Source organism: Tuber melanosporum (genome assembly GCF_000151645.1).
Source record: "Tuber melanosporum whole genome shotgun sequence assembly, scaffold_140, strain Mel28".
NCBI lineage: Eukaryota > Fungi > Ascomycota > Pezizomycetes > Pezizales > Tuberaceae > Tuber > Tuber melanosporum.
In genome coordinates, this window is record NW_003298798.1 from 131,625 (window position 1) to 157,555 (window position 25,931).

Here is a 25,931-nt window from a genome sequence, read left to right on the forward strand (position 1 = left end):
ACTCTACCAGTATCTTGGCGATTATTTATACGTGTTGTTGGCAAAGTGCTTAATCTCCTTGTTTTAACCTCTGATTTATTAACAGCGCCAATAGCTCAGTTGGGAGAGCGTCAGACTGAAGTTCCACTTCAGTTTATCAAAAACCTGGGGTAATCTGAAGGTCACCCGTTCAATCCGGGTTTGGCGCATTTTTTTGATCTTGGCCCACATGTGAAATCACTGTGGGGGATTAGGTTAAGCGTGCTTTTCATTCAATTCCGTTTGTGTATGATATCACGGTTGTGGATAACGTTTCTGGTAAAGTGTGAGACCATTCCTTGCCCTTATTACTATGACCTTTTGTTCCCACTTTTGTACGAGTAAGATAGGATCCTTGGGGTATCTGAAACAGTCAAATTCGTAGCCTACACACTAAACTAAGAAGGGTTGCTTGGCGCTTATAAATCGGCTGAGTGATATCAAATGTTCACAGGCGGGCTTTACCGGCCAAATATTACACAAACGATGAGAAAAGAGAGCGCACCTCAACAGGCTCGCACAACAGCACTGATCTGAATAAGAAGCAAGAGTCTATGATACAGGAAGGCCAGCATGCCTTGTATTGTAGCAGTCCATACAAAAGGAAAAACAGCAACCCAGTCCTTCACATCCATAACGAGTCAAAGGCACTCGCTCTCCCTTTCTCTTCATATTACGCAATATAAATCTGCACTGTACACAACTAACCTTTAAGTCACCAATTATAGTAAACTGGTATTGAGCTTGAGTGCCAGCCGGAAGGGGAAGCTTAGTTCTCTGCTGTTATTTGCTGTAGCGTAGGGAAGTAGTCATGTATACATAGAAGGATTTACATGGTTTATTGTGCTTTTGGCATAGAGTTTAAACAGTGATTCAGTAGGCAAAAGACAGAAAGTACGAGAAGTGACATGATACTGATAGGAAGGAGAAAGTCGGTAGGTAAGGAGGTAGGAGTTATTGACAGTGGTATCCAGTAACCAATAATATATTGGAAGCCAGTTCTAGAGACATTTCACTAAGTGAAGCAGTAGCTTCGGTCCTGGTCACCAATATCTACTCTAACCACATACTGATTGTAATCATTAATGATTACAGGAATCAGTACTCATATGTTCTCAGGTACACCAAATGCTCAGTGGATCACTGGCCCATTACAGCTCATAAGATGAGACTTTTTTCTTTCAGTAACAACTTGATTTATAAGATTATAAATTGTTGTAAGAAAATAAACTGCTGGATTATCCTGCCATTGTACTCCAAGAATCTTGACAGTGGCACTTGTAGAGCTACCTGAAACCTCATTCCAAAGAATAGTAGAACAGAAATCATGTAGTTCTGGTGGAAATGCCTTGGAATTAACTTTGGCGGTACCACAACTACTTAAACCTCCATAGTACAGCTGTTCTAATAATGTAACCAAAGGGAAATAGTTATCAATGTATATATTAAAGTGTAAAGGAGAGAAAGAAGGTAAAGTGGCAGCCAGCTGAAAAACAGCAAAACCAGTAGGTATAAGATCAGGCTGTGGAACAAGGTTGACAAACGAATCTGAACACAAGGCAAAAATCCAATTGTATGTATAGCCAATATCTTATAAGGCAAAAACCCTATATCTCATTCTTATTAGTTTACTAGGCATAAAGTAAGTATAGTGGCTTCACTCTCTAAACTGTATCACTATCTCTTCTACCATTACATTTAAAGAAGGTAAATAATACTGCTGGTAGCAATCATGAATAGACAGTTTAGCAATTTCAACTTCTGAAACTATTCAGACCTTGTCAACTGGAGTTTCAGATCTGATATATTGTTAGGAACACTGGGATCTAATACCTAGGAACTACCTGAAGTAGAGTAACCGCACTCAGAATTGGAATCTCTGGTCTCCAATACCCCCCTCTAGTCCCCTTATGGGGCACACACATTATTATACATACTTATCTCCATTGTGTCCTGTGACTATAAGGCTACAGATCTTAAGGTGTAAGAATAACACCATATACATTGGAATTGTGCATCCGACTAGATCCTGTTTGCAGGGTATATGATAGGGTACTTTCGGCTGAGTCTGGGAATTGTAACAGTATAAATCAGGCAACTACTCAGAGAGTATAACGATTCCTCCTTGGATGGTTAGTTCTTGGCGATGGGGAACAATACTTCTCTTCTCCTTCCTCTTTCTTTGTCTTACGATAGCTCTAGGCCTCTACCTACGTTACTGATAATACAAGACCTCTGTCTTCTATCGGGAACGCCTATCATAAGCTTTCTCTAACTCTTCTTCATGAAGAGCTTTCCTTGGCGTAACAATAATATTGCAATAAAGATAAAGATTGTAAAAGTGTTTTATATTCGTTAAAGTAATAAGTAGGAAAAGTAGTTAGGATTCAATTAAACTCGTACCACCAATACTGGCATACGACGAGCTCCCGCCGGCACGGGGATACCGCTAACCGGTATACCACTAATCCTAAGCTAACTAAGTCTACAGTCCTGCACCTGCCATTCCCGAGTCATGCCCGCACAGAAACTAATTACAAGACCATCAAACAACCCAGCGCCCGCTCCAGTCCAAGTCCTTAGCCCCTCTGGTATGAAGCCAACCAGTACTAAGTGTAGCTGAAGCTGAGCAAAAGATCAACCCAATCAGGTTCCTCGTCCAAAAATATAAAATCACTACCTCACAGTCTAAATACCATCCCGCGATACCTTTTCCACAGTAAAAAACCCACAAAACTAAAACAAATATAAACTACAGGTGACACAATGGCAGAGAGGAGGTGACCAACATGTCCACCTCTCGCATCCGCATGCCAGGCCGTCGACCCTATGAACCCACTTTGCCAAGTGCCTCTGAAGAGCATAATGGTGAGGAGGACCTGTGCCCGCTGCCTGTCCCTCAAAACAAACTCATAAATATAGGAAATACATAGAGGTGGTGACAGACCTAAACAGTCAGTGGGGCCTATCTCCTACCCATGGTGCCTTGCCCCCACCAGCCATGCCCATTGCCAAACCAAAGAAATCAAACAAACCCCACAAAACCCAGCACACAAGACCCAAACAAGTCCAACCAGGTGGTCGCAACCCACTATCCGCACATGTGGCCATCAACCATCAGGGTTGTTGAGGAGCTTTACAGCACTCAGCAGCTTTACCCAACAGCCCAATCAGGCCGGAAACACTTAGTTAGACATCGCCCAACCTGATGCATGCCCGACCAGTACTCACAGGTGCCTTTCCCCTCCCAATCAGCCCCCCTCAAGCCCCACACACTAGGCGTCACAGAGCCCATCCAGCCCCCTCAGCCCCTCAGACAGATCAACCATCCGATAGCCACAGGACAGCTATACCTAACCCCATCAGGTAGCCACTGGTTTTGGCCACACCAATAGAGCCACAACCCTCAACTCTACATAGCCGAGGAGAGCCCACCAGCCAAAGCCGGGAGCCACAGAGGAGGCAGCACCAATACCCAAAGGTACCAGCACCAGCCACACCATCCAACCCAGCTAAACCAAAGTCCAACCAAGTTGGGAAAGAGTAAGCAGAGCCAGCCAAAGTCAGCCCTACAGGTCCGGCAACAGGCACGGATCGAACAATGGGCAAGGGACATTCCCAACTGACATGTCAAGAAGAGAGAAGGCGAGTGAACAGAAGCAGACAAACAGAAGGTAGACACCAATTGCAATGGGTGAAGCCGCCAACCACATACCACAACCGAACCACCCAAACGCACAAACAACATGAGTGTCTGGCAGCCAATTATCCCACATCACCCCAGGTGACAACAATAACCACACCAGGGGGTAAGAGTTTTCAGGGTCAAAGCCATCCCCACAGATGCAAGGAGGAGACGCCTGATGGAATCACCGTAAATGCTGCAAGAACAAAAACTCCATGGGAACGGCGATAAACAACATTGTAAGATTCCGACCATAGAAATGAAAACATAACGAAGAGGGGCTGGGCGGGTACCACCCTGCCACCTGAGGAATAATGCGGCCGGTACAATGAGTTGATACTTGGGAAGGCCATCAATCTAACCTAAGGGTGTTTTGTATCGCGAGAACTAAGGACTCCGTTAAAACCCAACAAAAGACATGAGCTGGCCCAAAGAACGACACGGGTGATCCCCCCAAATACAATGTTCAATCCTCGGAATCGAACGTGAAACCTGGGAGTAGATGATAGACAGGAAGCCGTAGACATTTTACCGAAAGGGGCCCATATGCGAGCGTGATGAAGAACTCGAAGTGACAGTATCGTGAGAAACTATTAGGCAACGAAATGAGAAGCAAACAAGTAATCCGCCACGCAACGCCTAACAGACCTCAACACCAAGAACCCCAGGAACTACTGAGCAAACTCAGATATCTCCCCCAGAATGCAAGGCACCAAGTCCCACTATGGGTGCGAAAGAAATGCTCGGGGCGAAGTGACAGCAAGAGCAAGGAAAAGTACTTAGAACAAAGTGTGAAGAACCTATCCTCCTTGGCCGCATCGGCCTCCTTAGATAGTGTTCTTCCTACTCGTAGTCATGTGACCCAAAGTGGTCACATGTGTGAAACCAAATCATAACAATCTAGTCATGTGACTATCTTGGTTACATGCTCAAAACCCATGACGTCACAACAAGGTTATGTGCAAAACTTATAAACCAATCATAATACAATAAACAAGTCAAATAACTCGACTGAGTCATATGCGTGAAACCCATGACCTTATAATGAGGTCATATGCGAAACATAAATCATATGCGCAAGGCCTACCTATAAGGCACACTTGCAAGGCATGCTCACCAGGCGTACTCCCATGACTTATATTTGAGCCATGTACGAAAGCATCACAAATCCCATACATAATAAATCATATGACTCGAATGAGTCATATGTGTGAAACAATAACATACCTGTGACTCATAACCATGTGTCACATGAAAACCTTTTCCTCGCTAAGTCATATTCGTGACAGAGAGTTACTAGAATTCAAAAATGTAACATTTTTGGCAAAAATTGTAGGTAACAGGACATTTTCACATAAAGATAAGATATCAAATGTTAAAGGATTTTGACAAGAGACCAATACATTAGTATTTATTCTATAATAACTAGAAGAGTCTAGAACTTCAAGAAATACTACTACAGAAGACAAAAAATTTCATTAAGTATTACAACTGGGCTCAGGAATGCATTGTGGTTGCGGGAATAATTCCTAATGCTAGAACAACAACTAAAACTCGGTTACCCTAAGTAACTAATAGTTGCCGACTTCTATTCAGAAACGTATGCTCTCTCTATTTGGAATAGCATATTGGCTACAAATCTGACTGTCTCAGATACTCCAAGGGATATAAAAATGGTAGTTTTTCTTTTTCAAAATGGTTGTTTTGTATATGTGAATAAAACAATCAACTCATCTTCTATTCCTGCCAAATCAGACTTTATTAAAATGTAGAAACTCAAACTCTTTCCATTTACAATCTCTAAAAGGCACATAATCTGGATTCAGAGACAAAATATCACAAGAAAGAACAGTATTTACTTAATATAGTAGATGACTTACCAAGCCAGCAAGACACCTCCCTTACTGGGACAAATGCTGATTGGAGGAGTTTGTATGAAGAGATGAGTGTGATCAGTACAATAACACCAGTTCATCTAAGTAAACCACTTGAAAGTTTTTTTTTTGAGTGTAGCTGTCTAGTTGATGGCGGTGTTTGGGTGGCTTGGAAGACTGTCTCTAGCTAAACATGTTGTCAAGCCATTTTGAGCTTCATTACAGCTGGAAGAAAAAAAAAAGAAAAAAAAATTGAAATGAAATGGACAAAGTAGTTTCTTGGTATTTGGTTAGACATTTTAATATATAGTTATACCATGCTGTCTCAGATCTCAATAATATGGATACCTTACTGTTCTGCAAAAATTTCTGTCAACTCTGAATTTCTTTCTACTAAAGCCTAACCAGTTGTCCTGAATTCCTGACTATGCTGGACAAATTGTTCGGATTTTAGCTGTACAGAATAGCAGGGTGCTACTATTCTTAAGCCAATTAAGCAACCTTAGTTTTAAGGTTTCATTTTCATATTTTCTTACTAAAGCTGTATGGTAAAACATGTTCGCAAGGTGTTAATCATATTTCGTGGTAAGGTACTATAGTTGACAGATGGCCTGCTCTACCTAAAAGGAGACAAGAGCTGCGAATTAAAGAAGACTTCCAAAGTGTACTAGGAAAACTAAAGAGTAACTCTTCAACTAAGTATATTAAAAATACAGTCTGTTGAAGTCCGCCTTCTCCATTGTGGAATCAGGTAGTCTTTAAATACAGAAATCTGTTTATATATAGTATGAACGAAATTAATCAAAAATATTAAGCAATACACTTTAGTCAAACTACTTAAGTATTAAAACAATACTTAAAACAAACTATGTATTAACACGATACTTAAAACAAAACATCAAATAAAATCCTTAATCAAGTAGCTCTACCAGTTACATATGGAGAATAAAATAAAATTAAAAGAGATCCATTATGCCAATAACTTTATTAGTCATTAACTATACTAGAGTAGCAGTAAAAAGGCTACTCCATAGTATGCCAGGAGGATATTAAAAAGCTACCTAAAAACTGTAATGTCCAGACAGTTTTCAGGACGAAGCTCAGAATGAAAGTTATCAAATCTCTCAAAGTAGATTAAATGCTCCACCACTCGCTAAACCCTACATCCTAGCACACTGAGAATTTGAATCTGATCAGATTCGAACCCACAACCTAGAAGTAATAGGAAAGGGACCAACTTACCTACTACCAACTAAACCATGGGAGAACTTATATACTTCTCACATCAGTGACTTATATTCTATATTTCTCTATCTATACTGGCTGGCTTAAGAGGTCATCTACCTATGATTTTCTTTATCATGTAAAATTCTGACATAAAAGTTACTTCAATTATCTGTAACTTCAATTTTTGAATTATAATTACACATTTGCCTCCAATATTATGACCAATTAATCAACAAGAATAACTATTAACTTAATACAATAACTGTATACATCCTAATAATACCTTAAAAATATCAATATTTATTGTAGATCTTGTAGTTCAAATTCAGGTCAGATTTTAGACTCGATTAATTTTCTGTCCTCATACCGAAGTGACCATTCAGTTACCATAAATGGCCATTGAATGAAAATGAAAATGAAAATGAAAAAACTTTTCACTACAACTTGTTCTACCATACAGTTGCACCTTGCTGTTTTGGATGGCCAAAATCCGCAGAATATGTCTGGAACAGCTGATTATGTGGGACAACGGAGTACGTCCTGGTTTAAAAAAATTCGGAACTTATAGAATTTCATCTGGGACAATGGAGGATTCAGGAGAGAGAGGTCCATGACAATGTGAGTATCCCCTGAACTGCCAGCCGCTGCTATTTACATAACTTCACTAGATAGCGTTTTTTTTGACTTGTTGGTAGGTACGTTGGGGTTTTTAGTGTTAGTTCATCCAACACAATTAAAAACCTATTGTGACAGCTGATGTTAGACCATCTTACCTGAATGGTCACTGCTGGCAGTTTAAGGGATAAGTGAGACAAAGGATGGTAAAAATTTGGTGAGAGCAAACTGCCAATCTGGGCACCTTCTAGGTGATCTTGGCGTATTTTTGAATGTGGGAAAAAGTTAGGTGAAAACTGAGGTAGAACGTTGAAAGCCTCCATGAAGCAATGCCCTCAGCGAGGTGTGTTGAGACTTGGCTGCAAAAGCTCCTTGGTTTTAACTCCCAGTACAGTCTTCACCATAGTCACAACGAAACTGGGCGTTGAGGAACAGGGATGTTTTGGGAGGAGAAAAAGGAAAGAGCAAAGGTTAGGGTTACCAAATTACTGGCAATTAATCCTTGTTCGTCACCCGCCCAGTTTCGTCATGACTACGGTGATGACTGTATAATAAGGGTTTTTTTTTTCCTTTTCTTCTAAATAGTGGGTCTACACGTTGTCAAACCATCGAGCGCTCCTGAAGAACCGCTCTCTATCTTTGTCTATCATTAATTTACCCGTCATTCTATCTCTAGTTGATCGGCCCGCCTAAGAAACCGTACTCGGGCTTGGGATATCCACAACCTCCACACTAACTCCCTTCTCCTCCCCACCAGGCGCCTTTGTATGCTCAAGAATATATGCTAGTAACATATTCGCATACTGCTTCCCGGCAGGCAAGTAATGACCTCCAGGATGATACACTTTCCTCTCCTCCCCGCCCACGCAAGCCCTCGAAAGCTTCAAGCTCCTCTCCTCATCGACAACCGTATCCAACGACCCCAAAACATGCAATACGGGTGTCCGGATTTTCGGCTCGTAAAAGTAGTCGTAATTCCCCGTGGCCCTAAAACCAGAGTAGCACACGCCGAATCTGAGCGGCGAATGAGTCGTCGAGAAGCTCTCCGGCGTCTTCCTGCTTAACTCCCGCTCCAGCAGCGAGACGAGCATCACTGCCAGAGCCGCGCCCTGTGAAAATCCAACCACTCCGTCGAACGGACCGTTGGCGTCCAGGTAGCTCGAGAGGAAGTTCCAGGTCTCATCTATGCCGAGGTATTCCCCCGTCTCGCCGTTGCGGCGCCACCAGGCGTAGTTTTCGATCGGGGCGGTGGGAGCGTCGGGGGATGATGGGTCTCCTGGGAGGTCGGAGGGGGAGAGTGGGTGCGGAGCGGTCGGGTAGTAGAGGGCGGATTGGGGAGGGAGGGATTTGAGAAGGGCCTTTTCCAGAGCCTTGGTTTTGGCGGAGAAAAGGGGGCCAGATTGGGTGTAGCCGTGTAGGAATAGCTACCGTACGTATGTGTTGTTAGAGACGGTGAATTGGGTTGAAGGGGAGGGGAGGGGGGGGGGTATTGGCCGTGCTCACAAGTTTTACAGGCTTGGACATTTGAGGAGGATCTCCGTTCTGTCTGTGAAATTGAACTCGAAAGTTGCCTTGTGTTGTGTAAATGGATTAAGTCACCGTAAATTTAGCCAGGTTCCGAGGGATGGGAGAAATACCGGAAGCGCACTATCTGGCGAGAACCACGGGTGCTACGATAGTACTCGTACCCGTAAACCCAAGATATTGTCCGGGGACAAAATTAACTAGCTGTCAACGGCCGGAAAATCTTCGGTGATGACAACCACACTCCCCCACCAACCCACTATCATGAAAACCCAAAAGAAAATTAAAAAATATAAATACATAGTAGAAATTAATATTTAGTATACCATCCATCAGCCTTAATAATTGCTTCCACCCTATCCACCATTGATCCTGCTAAAGTATCAAAAACCTTTGGGTCCAGAAGTTCCCAACAATGAGTGATAGCCTCCTCTATAATTTTTTTGATCTCATTGACAGGGCCCTTCAGGAGAAACAGCTCAGGATAGTGCTTATGAAGCTTGTCTTTCACCAGAGACCAAACATTTTCAATTGGATTAAGGTCTGGTGAATAGGGAGGAATTTCCATCAGAGAAATTCCATTTCTCCAGAGCCATCTCCTGAAAGGCAAGTGAGTCTTAGCATTGTCAATGATCAAAAATACCTCTTCCTCTCCAACATGCTCCTTGATATCCTCCCATATCCCTGGAAAGTCATATTGATCATAAACATCAATAATTGACTTTCCAGTCACTCCACCTCCAGCAGAAGTAGGATTAGGAAAAACATGTAAAAAAAGACCATGAGTTTGACCATAGAAACAACCAGTCATCATCTGACTAATCTTTCTCTCTCCTTTCCTAGCAGTAGGTTCAACACAATCCTTATTCCACTGTTCTTTTAGCTATCTAAATACCCATTTTCTTCTCTTTAGGTTAGTGGTGGGGTCCAACGGTGGTGAATACTGTCTGGAGGAAGTGCAATGGATGAGATAGGGGGCGAAGCCCCCTCCTCCCTCACATTTCCCTAGAGAGTAACATATTTAAGAGCGATACAATTTATCAATTACATTAAAGAACATGCAATTCCCATCCATCCATTCTGCATTGGCCCAGTTCGCTAAGCGAGTGTCATGATTAAAGTAACCTATAACCGGGCGAGGGTGAACTACCTGAGTTTTCCGACAGTACTTGTCCGTACTGGTGAACTCAGCCTGTGAACCAAACCAACATTGAAATACATCCATACGCGTAAATTCCACATCATTGAAAACTAGTGTAACGATCCCCTTTCAGATAGTTAGTTCTTGGCGACGGGGAACGATACTTATCCTTTCCCTTTCTTTCTTTGTCTTACAATAGCTCTAGGCCTCTGCCTATGTTACCGATAGTACAAGACGTTTGTCTTCTATCGGAAACACCTATCGTAAGCTTTCTCTAACTCGTCTTCATAACGAGCGCTTCTTGGCGTAGTGATAACGTTGCAATAACGATAAAGATCGTAAAGGTGTTTTATATTTGTTAAAGTAATATGTAGGAAAAGTACTTAGAACAAAGCGTGAAGAACCTAACTTCCTCGGCTGCATCGGCCTCCTTATATAGTGTTCTTCCCGCCTTTAATCATGTGACCTAAAGTGGTCACATGTGCAAAACCAAATCAAAACAAACTAGTCATGTGACCGAAGTGATCACATGCTCAAAACTCATGACCTTAGAACGAGGTCATGTGCAAAACTCATAAACCAATCATAACGCAATAAACAAGTCATATGACTCGACTGAGTCATATGCACGAAACCCATGACATCATAATAAGGTCATGTGCGAAACATAAATCATATGCACAGGGCTTGCCCGTAAGGCACACTCGTAAGGCATACTCGTTCGGCGTATGTCCCATGACTCATACTAGAGCCATGTGCGAAAGTATCACAAATCCCACACATAACTAATCATACAACCCGAATAGGTTATATGCGTGAAACAATAACATACCTGTGACTCATAACCATGTATCACGTGAAAACCCTTTCCTCGCTAAGCCAGGTTCGTGACAACTACATACTTGTAAGTCTCGCAATATAAGGAAAGATTAAAGAAACCCGAAAAGAAAATATGAGACCCTAGACTCCGCACCCATTCGGTCTTACAGGTCCTTGTAGGACCGTATAAGATCAAGGCCAAAGGTCATAAACCAAGGATACCCCTACATGAATCATCGCGATACAATGAAAGGAAACGATTACACCAAACCACTAAATCTGAAGGCAAATCCCAACTCTCAACAGGATAAGGAGATCTATATACATTTTCTACAGTCGGATAATGTTTTTCCGCTACCAGGCGAACGTTATTATAGCTACCGAGATAAAGTCTCGGAGCCACGCTACGCACGTTGTCGAGAAACTGTTTTTTTCATCCATGTCAGCCTTCAGTCCCTGGGACATGTATATCCTCCCCCATGATTCTAATTCAAATGAACAACAACGAGGAATATACTAGGTCTTTCTGTATCGACCGCCTGTTCGGGGGGCTGGTAAGGGGTTTTACTCACTTGATCCTTAGTTTCTGCAGCGAAACATCCAAGCAACGCATCTCTATCCTTAGATTTTCCTTTACTGGGTCCCCTACAATCTTCCCTCTCGAAATCTTGTACGAGCACCCGTCCTTCCTTCCGGCAATAATCCCACGCTTTTTCAGGAGTTCGGTAAACTGTTTGGAGGTTTGGATGATAAACGCGGCCCCCGAATTCCACGTCGAGACATCACATATTTGTGTTTTCGAACCGTTTTCCATCCACTCGACGGACGAGAGCGTGGTAATGAATTCCTCCATCTGCGTGACGTTCCTGTCCAAGTACGAGGTGAAGACCCCCTTGTCTGCAAGGGTCGATAATCGGTTCAGGTGAGAGATCGTCACAACGGGGTTACGTGACCAGCAGGTATTTTGTACAGATTCTTCCGTGAGGAACGGGTCGGACAACTGTTCCGAGGTCAGGTGTTGCCACCAGCTGGGAACTCGATTCGGGGTGTGGGGTGGGCGACCAACTGATTGGAGCCGAGGTAGTGACGATGGTATCGGGGTCCCGTCCATCCTGTTTAGTAGTACTTTCACGGCTTCGCCTTCCACCTTCCGTTTCCTCCATTGGGTCGGCATCGGTATCGGCGATGGTTTGCGTTCGCGGAGAGGTAGTTCGCTCATCTCGCTGGGTGTATCGGGATCGGTCGAAGGGCATACAGAACATTTGCTATTATTTGCAACAGCAGGAGGAGGAGTCTAAGGAAGTATCGGGGAAGCATGGAGAGAGAGGTTTTGTGTTTTATCGATGGGAGTCATGGCGATAGTGGTACAATTGTTGGAATGAATCCTTCACAACGGCGGAAACGTGTCCCATTATATCCTAAGCGAGGTACGTACCACTCCCAACGGTTGTCACGTGCTCCCACTCTGACTATTTAATATTATAGTCAGAGTGGGAGTAGTGGGACTCTACGCCAATGTTTCCTCTTTTGGTTGTTTGGTTGTTGTGACAGGTGTAACGTGTTCGCAAGGTGCTAATCACGTTATCGATAATAGATATGATAGTTGGCAGGTGGCCTGCTCTTCCAGAGAGGAGGCGAGAGCTGAGAACTAAAGGAGGCTTCGAGGGCGTACTGAGGAACAAAGAAGTAACCGTTCAACCAAGTATATTGAAATACTGTCTGTCGAAGTCTGCCTTTTCTATCGTAGAAACAGGCGGTCTTTAAATACACAAATCTGTTCATGTCTAGCATGAACGAAACTAATCAAAGGTATCAATTGATACTCTTTGGTAAAACTCTTTAAGTATCAAAGCGATACTTAAAATAAAACAAAACCAAGTATCAAACGATACTTAAAACAAACCAAGTATCAAAACGATACTTAAAACAAAACATAAAACAAATCCAAGTATCAAACGATACTTAAAACAAACCAAGTATCAAAACGATACTTAAAACAAAACATAAAACAAAACCAAGTATCAAATGATACTTAAAACAAACCAAGTATCAAAACGATACTTAAAACAAAACATAAAACAAAACCAAGTATCAAAACGATACTTAAAACAAAACATAAAACAAAACCAAGTATCAAATGATACTTAAAACAAACCAAGTATCAAAATGATACTTAAAACAAAACATAAAACAAAACCAAGTATCAAATGATACTTAAAACAAACCAAGTATCAAAACGATACTTAAAACAAAACATAAAACAAAACCAATAACCAAGTACCCGTACCGGTTACATTCCCCAAACCAAAACAACTGTTTAAACAAACAAAAACTAATAGTCATCAAAAGCAGATTCCGAGAAACTCATGGCTTCAGTTTCTGCAAGAAATTCCTCATCATAAGTATCACACCAGGGGCAAGAGGAAACTCTAAGGAAACACTTAGACTCGAAGAAATCTAAATCACAGTAGTCACGAATACCAGATTCGTGATGTACGTCAACCCAAGCATGATCACAATCAGGACAGTAGTCAATCCAGAGGATTTCGAAGTAGTCTTCAAGTTGGATAGCATCGCGGTTCAACATCAGTCCAACAACCTGTTGTCGCTGCCTCACATTGAGCTCCACATAGTTTGACATCGTTATGGTATTCGGATGGTGATTGGTAACTAGATAAGGTTGTCGAGGGCCTGCTCCATAGCTTGATTCTCTTCATCGCTGCTTTCAAACTCCGACTCAAAGTGTGGTGCCCAAAATCCATCTCTAGCTTCGAGTTCTGCGCGCCATCGCTCAGTTTCTGGCATTGCAGGTGTCCAGCACATGGTGATATAATTGATTGTTGGGGGGAGCGATTCGTTTGGCATGTTGCCTTTCCACCATTCGTTCACCATATCCATAGCGTGTTCTAGTCCCTCTAGTGGTTCCCAACTGTTTTCGCTCGTCGGATATCCTTTCCACTTGACTAGGAACTGATCGTTTTCATGCCAAAGGCGGTGGTCTCGGATTTCTTCAACTTTCCATTCATCTTTCTTTTCAATGATGATGGGTGCGGGTCGAGAGTGGGTTCTTCCGGGGAACTTGGAGTCGTCATTTGGGTGGAACCGTTTGACAGCAGAAGCGTGAAAGACTGCAGTATTGCGGCGGTACATGCGTCCATCCATCTGGACAGTGTAGTTCTCTGTGTGCTCGTCAAAGGATATGACTTTAAAGGGTCCACGCCATCGGGGTTGCAGTTTCTTACTGCGTCCAACATTGGTAATGAACATGTTACCGTGTACCATGAGCATGTCTCCTTGTGGGATCGGGATATGTTTGCGTCGTCGTTTCTGGGCAGTAGTGGTGCTTCGGAATCGGGCAGCTTTAACAGCTTGGAAGGCATCGTTCCGAATTGCTTGGTGGCGGTTTAGGTGGTCGTCAGAGGCAGGGACTGAGGAGTTCTTGAATAGTGCTTGTAGGTAGGAGGGGGTATTGATGGCCAAAGACTGCCTTGTATGGTGACATTCCCAAGGTATCTGAAAATCCGTCATTGATATATGCAGCGAGCTCAACAAGGGCTGGTTCCCAGTTGGTTTGTCATTCATTGATCATGTTCCTAATTCCAGTCTTAACTTCGCGGATTTTTCGTTCTGCCTGGCCATTAGTCTCATGGTGTCCAGGGGCAGCCATAATGTGGTTTATTCCGAGGGAGGTTAAGGTTTGCTTCCAGAATCTGGCAGTAAAATGGGGATCAGCGTCACTGACAATAGATAAGGGGTACCCATGTGGGGTGAACAGGTATCGTTGGAGGTTATTCCAGGTGTCTTTGGAGGAATCGGTAACTTTCATTGGAAGGAGCCAGGTATATCCAGAAAATCGGTCCACAGCTACCAAGATGGTGTCAAATCCAGCGGATTTGTTGAATGGTCCTGCAAAATCGATGGCATACGATTCGAATATTTCACATGGTAGTTGGAGGGTCTGTGCTTTCCCTTCAGGTAGTTGTGTTCGCTCCTTATTTGCCTGGCAGAGTTCACATTGTTTGACAAAATCGCGGAAATCCTTTCGCATTTCGGGCCAGTAAACATATTCTGAGGCATATTGAAGGTTGCGGTCGGCACTATGGTGTCCTTTGTTGTGAATCTCGGATATGACATATTCTCTAATAGTCATTCCATTAAACATGTGACCTTTTGGTATGTATAGGCAATGTTCACCATAACGGGTGCTGGTAAAGACCATCCCATTAGATATGTTGTAGGGGGCGAGGTCTCCATGCCTGGAGCTATCCATGGCTTTGAAGTAAATCGGGTCATGGCGATATCCTGCTATCATTTGGACTTCGGAATGAGGAGGTTAATGTCTTCTGTGGTCGATCTAACATCTCGTTCATCCTCGATTAGGGATCCTCTTGTTGGTTCGATAGGGGCATCCTGTTCCTCAAAGGTTTCGTAGAGTTGACGCCGATGCTCAGGAATAGTAGGGGGTATGACCGAGACAATGGTTTCATTGTTGTATACTCGTAAGGGTCCACTATATAGTGGTCGTGAATCGATCATGTGAGGAGAGGATGGCGGGGCTGACTGTGGGGGTTGTAAATACGACATTGCATCCACGTAGGCTGCTGCTTGTTCGAGTTCTTCAAGGCCTTGGTATCGCGTTGGAGAAGGGTTAAGGACATTGGGGTATTGGGTTGGCTCATTTCCATCGATCCTCTCTTCTTCTCCTTCTGCGGTATCGAAGCTGGTGTCTTTGGAATCATTAGCAGGCATATAGTACGGTCGCTGGTATCTGTTGCCGAACTTGATCTCAGTTTGGTGAAAAGGGCAGTTGTCGTGATAACAGTGGGACCAGTGGGTTCTGCTTTGTTCAAGTTCGTGAGGAGGTGTGCTGCGGAGCGTGCAATTGTCTTTCCATTCTTCATCAATGTCCTTTCCTCGTTCTGTTCCGGCAGCACTGTACATGGTGTAAGAGAAAGGATCGGAGGGAGCGGCAGAGCTGGCGGTAGCCATTGATGGTTCTTGTTCATAGGATGTGTCGTCAGGGCTGTCCTCGCTTTGTCTTGTGTGGTCGTGAACAAGGGGAGGGTTTGCAAGGTCTTGATTCTCGTATAGGCGGGAGAGAGCATCAGCTAAATAGTTCGTTCTTCCAGGGGTATAGATCATTTTTGCATCGTATTTGCTGATCTCGCCTATCCATCTTGTTCTTCTTCTTCCCGGTATCTTTTCTGTTTTAAGATTAGTGAGCGGTTGGTGGTCGGTAACAATAGTGAAGGTATTGCCCATCAGGATGTGATTGAAAGCAGCGAGAGCATCAATCACAGCAAGGGCTTCCTTGTCTGTTGTTCCATAATTCATCTGTGAGTTAGTGAACTTTCTACTGTGTAATGCCGCCGGCCTTGCCGTTTCATGGGAGGCCCCTTGCCCAACCCATGCTCCAACTCCAACATCCGATGCGTCAGTAATCAACCATATCGGTTCTGGTTTACTATAGTCGATAGGTTGGATAACATTGGCGTTTTTAATCAATTCCTTGATGTTGGTAAAGGCTTGGTCATGAGTGTGAGTCCAGACAAATTCTGCATTGCCGGTAAGGTCTGTGAGTGGTGCTGTCACAGTGGCGTGGTGTGGGAGGAACTGGGAAATGTAGTTGACTAGTCCTAGGAATCGCATGAGTTCCTTTTGATTCTGGGGTGTTGACCATTCCATTAAACAGGCTATTTTTCCTGGACCTGCGTGTATTCCTTCATCATCTATAACATGTCCTAGAATATCGAGTTTGTCGGCAAACAGGATTGATTTGTTTCTGCTAGCGTAGAATTTAGCTTCCCTAAGTTTGGTACAAACTAAACCTATATGGTAGGTGTGTTCTGTTGCGGTGTTCGAGAAAATGAGAATATCATCAATGTAGACCCAAACAAAATGGTGGAGGAATTCGCTAAGGAGGTTTTCCATAATTCGCATAAAGGTGGCGGGCGCATTCATATCACCTTGTAACATAACTCGGCTAATGAAACTTCCGAAGGGTGTTTTGAAACTGTTGTATCGTTCGCTTTCTGGGTCTAACCTTGTTTGGAAGTAGGCATCGCTTAGATCAATCTTACTTCGGAATCTAGCCCGTCCAACTGCATTTAGGATCTGGGTTTGGTTTGGGATAGCGGAGCTGTCCATAACCGTATTTTCATTCCGTAGTTTGAGATCAACCAAGGGACGGATCCTCTTGCCATCTGCTTTGGGTTGAACAAACATAGGGGCGGCACCTGGGGCTTCTGCCCGGTAGATGACTCCTCTTCTCTGTTGTTGGTTGATCCAATCGCAAAGTGGGCTTTTGTATGCGTCAGGAATAGAGTAGGTTGGTTGGTTCTTAAGATTGGAGGGGTCTCGGAGGCGGATGTGGTGATTCACCTCTCTCATAGGTGGCAGTTCTTCGGGTATTTGATCAGGGAAAACATCAGAGTATTCATCCAATAGTTTTTGGGTAGTCGCTTCACAGACTGCGGCTCGGTACTCTCCGCTTGTTGGCTTGCATGAGACTCTGACCTTCTGATCTGGGAAATCGATGGTTGATTCCCCACACCTGATTATGGCTTTGTGGCGGTTCAGGAATGGCATGCCTATTAGGGCATCGTATTTGGCTAAGTTTCCAATCAGCATTTCCTGGGGGAGTAGGACTGCTGAACCAAGTCGAATGGTTGCACTACAGGTTTTATGGCTTGTGGATCGTGATCCTTTTACAGCCATATTGACTGGTATGGGTTGGTTAAGGTCTCGGGTGGGGAGTCCATGGACAGAGACAAAGGCATTACTGATCATATCTCTTCCGATTGCGCCAGTGTCGAATAGGACTCGAGCCTTTTTACCATTGATTAGGATTGTTCCTTCCAGAGCGGTGTGTGCCTTGAATATAGCCGGAGGTCGAACACTGTTGCATTCCACATCGATGTATCCAATGTGGATCTCTTCATATTCACTGGATGGAGCGTAATCGCTTTCAACGTTGTTGGCCGACGCCTCTTTTTTTATAGTTTTTCCCTTTCCTTTCTTCGTAGGACAGTTTTTTGCCATGTGCCCTATTTTTCCACATTCAAAGCATTCTCCCTTTTGCCGTCTCGATTCTTGGGAGGATTTTGTTTTCTTCTTGAAAACTCGTGGGGTATCATCTTCAGAGTGGCTGGAGGTTTTGTGTCGTGGCTGGCTGTTCCTATTAGAGGATGTCTGTGTTTTATAGGCCTTGGTCTCATGGAGAATGGCGTCCTTTCGTTCTGCTCTAGCAATTATTACTGCAATATCATCGCCATCTTCCTCAAGTGGTTCTACCTCTCGCCGGAGGGTAGGGTGCATAGTGTCGTAGAATCGTCGCTTCAGGATGTATTTGGAGATACTTCCTCTCTCCATTCGATCCTTATATATTATTAGGTCCGTAGCCACATCGGTGATTCGCTTGACATGTGTTCCGTTAACTTGCTGGAGCTGGTTGAATTTGTTGTATAGGAGGTCGTTGGTTATAGAGGATTGGAATCGTCCTTTCAAATAATCGAGAACTGTAGATCCTCTTAATCTTACATTCCCGCCAAAGTCCTTATAGCATTGGTGGTATGCGTCGGTTGCCTTTCCTTCACAGAATGATCCAATGATAAGTCCGGTTGTAGGGTCTTCCACATCTTTTCCTTGTAAGAGTAGGAAGTGTGAGAGTTCTGTGGCCCATCGTTCAAAAGCTTCAGGCTTGAGGTCTTTCCCTTCGCCTGTGAACTTCGCTGTGAGGTGAAGTTTAAACTTAGGAGGTTCAAATGGTGCGGGTACCTCCTCTTCTTCAGGCCTTGCCCGAGATTTCCCTCCTCCAGAAGGCCCTCCTCCTGTGCTAGCCATATCTGATTCGCTACTAGATTCTGGGTCGTTTGGAGGTTCAAAGGAAGGCTTCTTTGCTGGAGTAGAAGGGAATTCTCCTGGGGGTTGTGTGTCTTCCGTGTTTGCAGGATCGCCCGGCTCTTTGGCAGAGCTCCGGGGTTGTTTCTTTCTTGTAAGATCTTGCCGTGGGATTTGCTTCCCACTCCTGGTCGTCAAAGACTCTATCTTGGGTTTGAGCTGAAGCCGAATGTGCTGTGATTCTGCCGCTTCTCTCCGCTAGCGTTCTGAGGTGGATATCGATAGGTTGATCAGGCCTAAATCCGGGGACAGGTTCTTAACCACTTGCTGAGGTTAAAAAAATGTAACGTGTTCGCAAGGTGCTAATCACGTTATCGATAATAGGTACGATAGTTGGCAGGTGGCCTGCTCTTCCCGAGAGGAGGCGAGAGCTGAGAACTAAAGGAGGCTTCGAGGGCGTACTGAGGAACAAAGAAGTAACCGTTCAACCAAGTATATTGAAATACTGTCTGTCGAAGTCTGCCTTTTCTATCGTAGAAACAGGCGGTCTTTAAATACACAAATCTGTTCATGTCTAGCATGAACGAAACTAATCAAAGGTATCAATTGATACTCTTTGGTAAAACTCTTTAAGTATCAAAGCGATACTTAAAATAAAACAAAACCAAGTATCAAACGATACTTAAAACAAACCAAGTATCAAAACGATACTTAAAACAAAACATAAAACAAAACCAAGTATCAAACGATACTTAAAACAAACCAAGTATCAAAACGATACTTAAAACAAAACATAAAACAAAACCAAGTATCAAACGATACTTAAAACAAACCAAGTATCAAAACGATACTTAAAACAAAACATAAAACAAAACCAAGTATCAAACGATACTTAAAACAAACCAATTATCAAAACGATACTTAAAACAAAACATAAAACAAAACCAATAACCAAGTACCCATACCGGTTACAACAGGGGTCTGTGTGCGCGTTTGCATCATAAATATTCACCACTCCCACTCTTCCCTGTTTTTCTTTTTTTCTTTCGCGCACACACACACCTATCAGTCAACAAGACGAGTCATATCAAATGTCACAGAGTGAATCGGCCCCATCTGTCAGTGAGTCATAACTACGTCAACATTATCTGGAGGTATATCATACGTTCGATGACATTCTATCGGATTCCGAATCGGAGGAGTGTATGAGGTATTATCGATGTCGTTATTACGGTGTTCGTCGTCGTCATTACCCTTTTCGTCGTCGCTACTATCGTCGTTATTAGAAAAAGATGCCGTCCGCGCATTTCCTCCGTAAGGTGCGAGCTGCCGTAGCGCACCGCAAGCACATCAGTTGGCATAGCACTATTCCGAGAGGTCCCCTACCGTCCCCGGAGGATCAGAGTCACTATATCGTCACAGCCCCTACTGTGGGCGACGATCGCAATTTCTTTCTCCCAATATGGCAAGTCATCCGACCGGAACATTATCATTTGGGCAATGCCGGGGCCCCGGCTGACACTCTGACGTCAGAGTTCGAGGAGAGGAAACATCTACGTTATCATCCTCTCATCAAGGTTCAGAAACTTTCCATCAATTTCCCTCTCACTTGGCGTCGCCCGATCTACATACGCGTTATCTGTTTCTCCCAGCAGTCGTTGGCCGCTCCCAACTGGACGCTGTTGCATCGTCTCCTGACACCACCTAACACCACACCACCACCCGCTCCCAATCTGGTGGGGGTCACGCCCATCGGTTACGCCGGCGCTGTCAACACCCTGAAGCAGGTCAACGGTCCCCTATTGTACGACCAACAGGAATGCAACAGGAAATGGATCGGATTCTCGGCCAAGAACAAACGTCGCTATCGCCGGATACTGCACGATACGGGTCCCAAGTTTTTGAGGTGCGCGCCCGGCATGTCCGTCAAGGAGAAGTCGTTCACTTTCAAGTGCCGACCTAGACGTTATGTCGTTTTCGATCAACGCTCCACTCTTGAGCAGAACCCCACGAAGCCCATGTATCAGGAGGCGCCTGTCAGGTTGGTAGGATTCCATCGTCCTTCCCTCAGTACCACAGATAGGACCCCGTTCTCCGGGGTTGCGACCGAGGCCGACGGCAACATTTACGATCAGGGTTATGATGAGGATGACGGTGTCAATACTCCTAAGGGCGCAATCGCGAAGATTCATAGATTTCACGGCTTCGTCAGCTGGACCGAGATGCCATTTTTGATAGATAGATAGATGAATAGAATTTCTCCTGAGCCATCTCCTGAAAGGCAAGTGAGTCTTAGCATTGTCAATGATCAAAAATACCTCTTCCTCTCCAACATGCTTCTTGATATCCTCCCATATCCCTGGAAAGTCATATTGATCATAAACATCAATAATTGACTTTCCAGTCACTCCACCTCCAGCAGAAGTAGGATCAGGAAAAACAGGTAAAAAAAGACCATGAGTTTGACCATAGAAACAACCAGTCATCAACTGACTAATCTTTCTCTCTCCTTTCCTAGCAGTATGTTCAACACAATCCTTATTCCACTTTTCTTTTGGACATCTAAATACCTACTTTCTTCTCTTTAGGTTGGTGGTGGGGTCCAATAGTGGTGAATACCATCTGGAGGAAGTGCTACAGATGGGATAGGAGGCGAAGCCCCCTCCTCCGTCACATTCCCCTAGAGAGTAACATATTTAAAAGCGATACAATTTATCAATTACATTAAAGAACACGCAATTCCCATCCATCCATTCTGCATCGGCCCAGTTCGCTAAGCGAGGGGCATGGTTAAAGCAACCTATAACCGGGTGACCGTAAACTAACTGAGTTTTCCTACAGTACTTGTCCGTACTGGTAAACTCAGCCTGTGAACCAAACCAACATTTAAATACATCCATACGCGTAAATTCCACATCATCGAAAACTACATACTTGTAAGTCTCGTGATACAAGGAAAGATTAAAGAAACCCGAAAAGAAAATATGAGACCCTAAACTCCGCACCCATACGGTCTTACCGGTCCTTGTAGGACCGTATAAGATCAAGGCCAAAGGTCGTAAACCAAGGATACCCCTACATGAATCATCGCGATACAATGAAAGGAAATGATTACACCAAACCACTAAATCCGAAGGCAAATCCCAACTCTTAACATGATAAGGAGATCTATATACATTTTCTACCGTCGGATAATGTTTCTCCGCTACTATGCGAACGTTACTATAGCTACCGAGATAAAGTCTCGGAGCCACGCTACGCACATTCTCGAAAAACTGTTTTTTTCATCCCTGTCAGCCTTCGGTCCCCGGGACATGTATATCCTCCCCCATGATTCTAATTCAAATGAACAACAACGAGGAATATACTAGGTCTTTCTGTATCGACCGCCTGTTCGGGGGGCTGGTGAGGGGGTTTACTTACTTGATCCTTAGTTTCTGCCGCGAAACATTCAAGCAACGTATCTCTATTCTTAGATTTTCCTTTACCGGATCCCCCACAATCTTCCCTTTCGAAATCCTGTACGAGCACCCGTCCTTGCTTCCGGCAATAATCCCACGCTTTTTCAGGAGTTCGGTAAACCGTTTGGAGGTTTGGATGATAAACACGGCCCCCGAATTCCACATCGAGCCATCACATGTTTTGTGGTTTCGAACGGTTTTCCGTCCACTCGACGGACGAGAGCATGGTAATGAATTCCTCCATCTGCGTGATCTTCCTGTCCAAGTACGAGGTGAAGACCACCTTGTCTGCAAGGGTCGATAATCGGTTCAGGTGGGAGATCGTCACAACGGGGGTACGTAACCAGCAGGTATTTTGTACGGATTCTTCCGCGAGGAACGGGTCGGACAATTGTTCCGAGTTCAGGTGTTTCCACCAGCCGGGAACTCTGTTCAGGTTGCGGGGTGTGCGACCAATCGATCGGAGTTGAGGTGGTGATGATGGCATCGGGGTCCCGTCCATCATATTGCGGAGTACTTTCAAGGCCTCGCCTTCCGCCTTCCGTTTCCTCCATTGGGTCGGCATCGATATCGGCGATGGTTTGCGTTCGAGGAGAGGTAGTTCGCTCATCTAGCTCGGTGTGTCGGGATCGGTTGTATGGCATACAGAACATTCGCTATTATTCACAACAGGAGGTGGAGGAGTCTCTGGGAGTATCGGGGAAGCATGGAGAGAGAGGTTTTGTGTTTTATCGATGGGAGTCATGGCGGTGGTGGTTTGATTGTTGAAACGAATCCTTCACAATGGCGGAAATGTGTCCCATTATATCCTAAGCGAGGTACGTACCGCTCCCAATAGGTGTCACATGCTCCCACTCTGACTATTTAATATTATAGTCAGAGTGGGAGTGGTGGGACTCTACGCCAAGGTTTCCTCTTTTGGTTGTTTGTTTGTTGTGACAGGGGTCTGTGTGCGCATTTGCATCATAAATATTCACCACTCCCATTCTTCCCTGTTTTGTTTTTTTCTTTCACGCACACACACACCCACATGCGCCTATGAGTCAACAAGACGACGAGTCATATCAAACGTCACAGAGTGAATCAGTCCCATCTGTCACTGAGTCATACCTACATCAACATCATCCGGAGGACTATCATACGCTTGAGGACATTCCATCGGATTCCGAATCGCAGGGGGGTATGAGGTATTATCGACGTCGTTTTTATGGTGTTCGTCATCATCGTTACCCTTTTCGTCGTCTGTACTATTGTCGCTATTAGAGATAGATGCCCACAAGGCGCTTCCGCCGTAAGGCGCGCGCTGCCGTAGCGCATCGTAAGCATCTCTATTGGCATAGCACCATCGCGAGAGGTCCCCTACCATCCCCGGTAGATCAGAGTCACTATATCGTTACAGCCCCCACTGTGGGCGACGATCGCAATTTCTTTCTCCCAATATGGCAAGTCATCCAACCGGGACATCATCGCTTAGGCAATGTCGGTGCCCCGGCGGACGCTATGATGTCCGAATTCGAGGAGCGCAAGCATCTACGTTATCATCCTATCATCAAGGTTCAGAAACTTTCCATCAATTTCCGTCTCACTTGGCGTCGCCTAATCTACATGCGCGTTATCTGTTTCTCCCAGCAGTCGTTGGCCGCTCCCAACTGGACGCTGTTCCATCGTCTTCTGACACCACCTAACAATACTCCGCCCCCTGCTCCCAATCTGGTGGAGGTCGCGCCCATCGGTTACGCCGGTACCGTCAACGCCCTGAAGCAGGTCGACTGTCCCCTATTGTACGACCAACAGGAACGCAACGGGGATTGGATCGGATTCTCGGCCAAGAACAAATGTAACTATTGCCGGATACTGCACGATACAGGTCCCAAGCTCTTGAGGTGTGTGCCCGGCATGTCCGTCAAGGAGAGGTCGTTCAGTTTCAAGTGCCGACCTAGACGTTACGTCGTGTTCGATCAACGCCCCACCCTTGAGCAGAACCCTGCGAAGCCCATGTATCAGGAGGCGCCCGTCTGGTGGGTAGGATTCTCTTCTCCTTCCCTCAGTACCACATATAGGACTCCGTTCTCCGTGGTTGAGACCGAGGCCGATGGCAACATCTACGATCAGGGTTATGATGAGGATGCCGGTGTTGATGCTCCTAAGGGTGCACTCGCGAAGATTCATAGATTTCACGGCTTCGTCGGCTGGACCGACATGCCTTTTTAGATAGACCAATAAAACTTTTGCTTTTTCTTCTCTCCTGAAACGCAAGTGAGTCTTAGCATTGTCAATGATCAAAAATACCTCTTCCTCCCCAACATGCTCCTTGATATCCTCCCATATCCCTGGAAAGTCATATTGATCATAAACATCAATAATTGACTTTCCAGTCACTCCACCTCCAGCAGAAGTAGTATCTGGAAAAACAGGTAAAAAAAGACCATGAGTTTGACCATAGAAACAACCAGTCATCATCTGACTAATCTTTCTCTCTCCTTTCCTAGCAGTAGGTTCAACACAATCCTTATTCCACTTTTCTTTTGGCTATCTAAATACCCATTTTCTTCTCTTTCCTCCTCCCCTCTCCACAGATACCTCATCCTCTCACATTGCCTTCCTGTTAGGCGGGGACAACTTGATAGACTTCAAGGTTGTCTAGGCCAATCGAGATTCGTTTCTGTAGACGGAGATTGTCTAGGAAGGCTCGGACTTTACTCGTTTCGTTTATAACTACTAGGAGTAAAGTAAAATAGGTAAAGTAGGATAAAATAGTACAAACAATATTATATTGTTAAGGTCTCTTCTCCATTGCTTGATGATGGTTAATGCTTGGGGGGCACTTTGATATTTATATTCCGCATCTGAGTGTTCGTGGACTACATCTATTTATCATATGACTATGTACTTCTTTAATCATAATTCACAACATCGAGTTTTCTTCCAAGGTGTGAACACCTGTAGACCCTGAAAACCATCACATTCTCTTCAGTAATTACGATATTTCTTCTTAGGAAACGTACTGTCTCCAATAGTAATATCCCGATTAGCAGAGTCTTTTAGACTTATGGCTTAGTTCTTAAGTCGAACTGAGTTGGCTCCAATTGTCTTTGCCATTGATAAAATGATCAGTTTTATCCACGACTATATCTGCAAAAGTGGTCATCATTGCAACCATCATAGGTCATCTGACTTTGATCCTTTGTAACTCCCTACTCAACGCATAGATTTTCTCTGGATGACTTCCTATTGACTCGCAGGAAGCTATTCCACCAGATTGGTAATTAATCCCTCAGTCAGCAACCCTTAGCTGCTCTCTGGGTAATAGGTTTCAGTAACCATCGTAGTATTGAGGATGACCCCATGATTACGACGTGTTCCGAAACCTAGTTGCAACACTCTGTGAAGTTTGCTGGCTTTTTTGGTAGTGTCTTTTGGAGTTCTAGACTCTTCTGGTAGATGTAAATGTATTGGTCTCTAGTAGAGATCCTTTACCATTTGATACCATCTCTTTATGCGAAATAGTCCCATTACTTACAGCCCATGCTAAAGGTATCATGTCTTTGGAGCTAAGTAACTCTCTGAGTAGTTGACAGAATCACTCCGTTCTACCTCCTAGACCTAGCTGAAGGTCCCCTCTCATATATCCTGCGAACAGGATCCGGTCGGACGGATGGCGGCGACGTATATAGTGCTATTCTAACACCCCTAATTCTGTAGTAATATAGTCACAGGACGCAACTGAG

The 25,931-nt window shown here is 44.3% G+C and overlaps 1 protein-coding gene; it reads right to left on the reverse strand.

The window, feature by feature from the left end:
* Positions 1-8,019: 8,019 nt before the first annotated feature.
* GSTUM_00002668001 (uncharacterized protein) lies at positions 8,020-8,943 on the reverse strand (the record flags this gene model as incomplete). XM_002836359.2 has 2 exons in its annotated part: positions 8,020-8,843; positions 8,923-8,943. The coding sequence occupies 2 exons, from the start codon at positions 8,941-8,943 to the stop codon at positions 8,109-8,111; spliced, it is 756 nt and encodes a 251-aa protein (XP_002836405.1). The 3' UTR covers positions 8,020-8,108.
* Positions 8,944-25,931: the final 16,988 nt, after the last annotated feature.